Here is a 5,838-nt window from a genome sequence, read left to right on the forward strand (position 1 = left end):
TGTTTTGTGGGATGGAGAAAAAAGGAAAAAAAATTATAACAGTAGTGCCAGCCTTTGGGATTAGCGAATCTTATACAGTAACAAAAAAATCATTTCAAAATACTACAACTACAGAACACCACATAAAAGAATGTATATCCCATGAACAGAATTTGGGATTTAAAAAGGTTATTTCACTACAATACAAATGGGAAATGTCACTGTTTATGAAGAATACTTGTCCTCGTTAAAACACATAAAGAACAAAATGGCAACGCAATTGAAAAACACAACTGTTACTGAAGGATATTTCTCTTAAAACATAAAAGAACAAAATGGCAATGCAAATGAAAAATACAACTGTTACTGAAGGATATTTCTCTTAAAACATAAAAGAACAAAATGGCAATGCAAATGAAAAATATAACTGTTACTGAAGGATAGGCCTACTTAAAAAAGAACCAAAATTATGGCAATACAACTCTGACTGAAGGTTATACTGAAGGTTACTTCTCCTCAACCAAAATGGCAGCGCAAATGAAAAAAATACAACTGTTACTGCAGGATACATCTCCTCATAATACATCATGAACAAAATGGCAGCGCAAATGAAAAAATACAACTGTTACTGATGGATACTTCTCATCATAATAGATCATGAACAAAAATTATGGCAATGCAACTGTTACTGAAGGTTATACTGAAGGTTACTTCTCCTCATGATGATACAAAAAGAACAAAATGACTTTTCGTTTCAAGCACGTACATAATACAGTATACAAATCATGTATAACATAAAGCACACTTCCAAATCACCTAATTAACTACTACTGCAGTGAAACAAGAGTGCATGTATGGGGATTGATATAGGTTGTCTGTTAATGAAATAGAAGAAGGGTGACACGGCTTTTAGATGATGTCCATTTGCCAGTATCTGTTGCGAATGAGGGTGGTGAATTCTGACTTCAATGTGATATAAGGCAGTGCCGCATCCGAGCGCGGAATGTTCAGAACACACCCACATGTGTGTGCTGTGGGGCAGCGAATCTCTGAGTCGGTGAACCTGGTGGTGATCTTCTCTCTGACCGCGAGGTCGGACCCTGTGCAAAATCGCAAGAACAGGCCGAGCAGATTCTGATCCATCTCCCTCACCAGTCTCTTAAGTGAGGAACTCAAGGCGCCTTCTTCTGCGTTCATTGGTTTGGGAAATTCCAATATGTTCAATACCTTCCTCGTTGATGGCTTCAGGTTGTCATAAATCTGACGGAGCTGGAGTCGTGAGAGGCCGAGAGATTTCAGCTTTGGTCGCCAACACAGCGCCACAAATAGTGGTACTTGAAGCATCTCCTTATTTGCCATCTCGGTAAGTGATTTCTCGATGTTCTCGTCTGTAAGGTTTCGTCTGGCATCGTGTCGTTCCATGAAATCCATCAAGTCATCTGCATCGACAGATGAAACACTCCTCATTGCATCTTCAAGCAGCAATCAGTCGACATCCGGGAGCAACTGCATGAACGCGTCTAGTGGGTCATCGGGTGTCCCAAAAAATGCCAGTTGCATGAAAGGCAGAGCAAGCCTGACCGGCAAAATTCCCTCCTGTCTGAATGCTAAGCGGATTACTTCTCCCACTGCCGACCAATGGACCTTGGTCATGTCATGGCGTAATACCGGTACGGCTATCGAGTTGCCGATTGTGTACTGCAAATAAAAGCTGTCGAAAAACTCAGTAAGTGCATCCCTCAAGACTCCTCCGTTGTCTTCAGCCATCTCTGTGCTTCCATCTGACTTCAGCATCTTCACTTCGAAGGTTGTTCCTCTCAGGTTGACGTTCTCCTCTTTCGAGAAAAATGTTACCATTTCTTGACAAACGTTGCCACGGTGCACTTTTATTTCTTTTACCAATGGCTGTGTTGCAATCTGGGAAGGGGCCAAACTGAATGATACCGGAGTCGTCGTCGTTTAATCGAGCCAGTTGGTCCTCTTGAATGAATTCGTCAGGAATGTTATAGGTTGGTGGAGTGAGATTCACAGCATACGCCGAGTCCAACGTTGCAGCAAAATACTGACTAGACATCTAATTCAACGCGGTCTTCAGCAGCTTCGGACAACAGTGGGTTGTTGGAGGGCGATGAGTCATCAGCAGTCTGCACGATGACTTCATTGTCAACTGTCATCTCATCACCTTGATTCAACGGACGGTATCGCTCCGAGTTAGGTTGCCCATGAGAAATGTGGTGGCCGTCACTTGTGCTCGGTACCTCCTCTTGGCTCGAATCAATGGCTGTTGGCATGAGGTTTTCCTCTCCTCTCCGACGTCTGTGAGCAAACATATCAGGTAGATCTTCCAGGCTGTCTTCTGCAGGGTCACTTGCTGACTTATCTTCATCCAGGTCTACTGATTTGGCCAGGAGATAGCATCGTACGTGTTTTAGACCAAGTCTGTCGATCAAATGTTGAATAGTCTCGTTCTCGTGAACGGGTTGGCTACCATGCACATCTGTGGAGACATCTAACTGGAAGTCCCCGAGCGAACCATGACAGTTTTTTCCATCTGGAAAAAACAAGGGGCAAAGGGTATGTAGCAATTTTCTTTTGGGTGTATTTGTGTCGACAGTAATGTGACGTATCCCCCCACCCATGGGGGCGCGTACCTGCTTGTACCTGGACTCTGTAGCCTCGTAAACAGAGAACCCGACTATTAGGGACCTTGAACTTCTTGATGCCTCTTTCGCTTTCTTGCCTCTCGGGCCCCTCTTTGTTTCTGCTGATTTCTGCGTGCTGTTTGACTGACCGCCGTCACTTGGCCCGGGGGCAGAACTCTCATATTCTTCCTCGCTGTCACTTACAAGTCTGGCTGTTTTTTTCCCTGACTTTCCTGCCATTCGGGACCTCAAGCTCTCGAGCAGTGTAAACTTCCTCTTCTGAGTTTGAGTTTCACTGTTCTCCTTCCGGACGAAAGCCTTAACGACAACTCGGTCACCCTTACGAGGAATGTACTCGCTGAGTTCTTCATCCGTCATTTCAATAATGACATCCTCGTCAATCTGAAACATACAAACAAACAAACAAACAAAAAGTAAAAACAAGAATCTTTTCTAGGCATTGATATACTCCGACTAGAAGGACTGACAAGGAAGACTTAGTCCCGTGACTTAAGAAAAAAAATGTGACATGCGGAATTCAAGCACAAATTGTGTGCTGTGGGTCCAAAATAATCGACAGCAGTTGGGTGTCAGGTTTTGGTGGACTAAATTGAGGTCAGGTCATAGTCAAAGTTTGCGCAAAGGGTCTCTGGTGGTTTGCTTTTCTGATTGGGCGGTCTTAACTGCCAGGTATATAATATCCTTTGATGTTATTCCAAATGTAAAATGTCACACTTTTATGTGTGGAAATTCACTTCAACCATAAACAGTATAGGTGACCAACTTTGACCTTAACCTAGACAACAATTAATATGAATTGGCATTCAAAATTGCGACCGGGTCGTACCCGATCACTTTACGAATTAAGAAGAACGGTCAGGACAGCTTTAAGAAAATTCTCAAGAGCCACCGTTGAGGAAAAGAAACGTCTTTTTTTTTATCAAGACTCAATTAAACAACATACAGGGTGTCCAAAACAAATGGTGCAAGTGAAACGCGCCACGTTACCCAATAACCATTCAATATTTGCTACAGATGTTTATATCATCTTCATGATTACTTCATTAGCTTCGAAATGCCGCTTCTTTCATCGTATTTGCTTTAGTTCATGTAGAGATATGTTTGATTAACCACAAACACCTAAAATCAAGTTTGTGCCACTTTTAGAGTATGAATGCTTCTAAGCCCAAACGCTGCCAGTAGTTCACACATGAGAAGAAATCACCCATGTGTGAACTACTGGCACTTGCACCATTTATTTTGGGACACCCTGTATATTTGAATGAAATTAATGCCCCCCCCCCCCCCACACACACACACACACATTTTTAGGACCATATACAAAAACCCTATGGATATCGTCTAAAAAGGTTTTCCTAAGAAACGTAACATATTTTCCACGTTGATATCATGATTTCTCATTAGAATTTCAATTTTGTTATAAGGAAATAAGGTGGAGGTATTAAGAGGTATTAAAGTAAAATCTATACCGCTTGGATAATTGGATTAGGTCCCTCCAGGAATTCTGCTGAGCACCCTTACCTTTTCGTTCTGCATTTTTTCCAATGTGTCACGCTGCACACCTCGGGCTTTAAGTACACCCCACAGCCGCTCAGACATGCTGAAATGTGCAAACAAAATTAATTTTGCAAACTCGCATTCTCATATTTGTATCCTTGTGGAGACATTGCTTTGTTTGTTCTCGTGTACAAATAGAAAATAGTGTGGAAATCGAATTTCAAAATGCTCCTGTTCTAACCAGAATCACTCTCCTGGGTTGAAACTTCGACCCAATGTCCCTTTCATATATAAAATACTTCAATTTGCGACGGATCAACACACTTGAAATTCCTAGTTTGTGAGTAAAATCAAAATAATCTATTTCGTGAAATCCTGTTGGATACCTAGTCACCTTTAGAAATTTCCTTGTGTCGACCTTTACAATCTTTTGTTCCATATTATACCCGGGTATCCACTAGGATACAAATTTCAGGTCATGAAAATCAAAATAAGGGCCGGAAGCCGAAAGAGGTTTACAACTTAAACTTGGTAAAGAAAAAGGAAACCTAGCTGTCAATAATTACAAGAGCAAAACAATGTGCAATGAAGGCCTACAGCTACCTAGGCCAAGTGCCTCAATTTGACTGATGACACGTACATTTACAAGGCACATCCAAAATGCCTGGTACAAAACGAATTTAAGATGTTAATGTTAGTAACATACAGTATGGGCTTGATCTCACCTGACGAGGCTTGCTACCAAGTGCAAATGTACGCGTCCCCAGTGTCGCCTTTACATACAAGTGGTAGCATCAATACGATCGATCGGACTGACAGACAAGACCGTGCACGCCCGGTCCCCGCTGGCTGTCGAGACCACGTGGTGAACACGAGATATTAAGTTGCGGCCGCCACATAATAAGTTGCGGGCCGCGACATAATAAGTTGCGGGCCGCGACATAATAAGTTGCGGCCGCCACATAATAAGTTGCGGCCGCCACATAATAAGTTGCGGCCGCGACATAATAAGTTGCGGCCGCCACATAATAAGTTGCGGCCGCCACATAATAAGTTGCGGCCGCCACATATTAAGTTGCGGCCGCCACATATTAAGTTGCGGCCGCCACATAATAAGTTGCGGCCGCCACATAATAAGTTGCGGCCGCCACATATTAAGTTGCGGCCGCCAGTTATTAAGTTGCGGCCGCCACATATTAAGTTGCGGCCGCCACATAATAAGTTGCGGCCGCGACATAATAAGTTGCGGCCGCCACATAATAAGTTGCGGCCGCGACATAATAAATTGCGGCCGCCACATAATAAGTTGCGGCCGCGACATAATAAGTTGCGGCCGCCACATAATAAATTGCGGCCGCCACATATTAAGTTGCGGCCGCCGCATATTAAGTGGCGGCGATGTACAAAAAAATTCTGACGTGTTTGCAAAAAATATATTCATCCCTTAGGGACTGGCACTATCCGGCTTCCGTAATTTTGCTACAGATTTTGATCGAGATTATCTTTTCGTCCAGGACACAAATTTCCATCCACAAAATGTAGGTGTGTTTAACGCAAAAAATAACGGGCAATTTTGAGTCAACCTTCACACTCGGTTTCCACAAGATGACTGAAGAAATATCTGTTGCATTAACTTAGAATGTATTCCGGGATCCCTTTGCAAGTTTTCCAACAACTTTGAGGCAATTTAGATTTTTTG

At 42.9% G+C, this 5,838-nt stretch overlaps 1 protein-coding gene across 2 annotated transcripts; it reads right to left on the bottom strand.

The window, feature by feature from the left end:
• Positions 1-378: 378 nt before the first annotated feature.
• On the bottom strand, positions 379-5,010 carry LOC119739045. 2 transcript variants are annotated; one of them, XM_038213882.1, is made up of 3 exons: positions 4,865-5,010; positions 4,164-4,242; positions 379-3,023 (listed from the first exon to the last, which is right to left on the bottom strand). In XM_038213882.1, exons 2-3 carry the CDS (start codon positions 4,239-4,241, stop codon positions 2,046-2,048), a joined length of 1,056 nt encoding a protein of 351 aa, XP_038069810.1. In that variant the 5' UTR covers position 4,242; positions 4,865-5,010; the 3' UTR covers positions 379-2,045. The 2 variants fall into 2 exon arrangements, with proteins under 2 accessions (XP_038069810.1, XP_038069814.1); XM_038213886.1 differs by having other exon boundaries at positions 4,846-5,010.
• Positions 5,011-5,838: the final 828 nt, after the last annotated feature.

Source organism: Patiria miniata, unplaced genomic scaffold, assembly GCF_015706575.1.
Source record: "Patiria miniata isolate m_02_andy unplaced genomic scaffold, ASM1570657v1 HiC_scaffold_10, whole genome shotgun sequence".
Classification (NCBI taxonomy): domain Eukaryota; kingdom Metazoa; phylum Echinodermata; class Asteroidea; order Valvatida; family Asterinidae; genus Patiria; species Patiria miniata.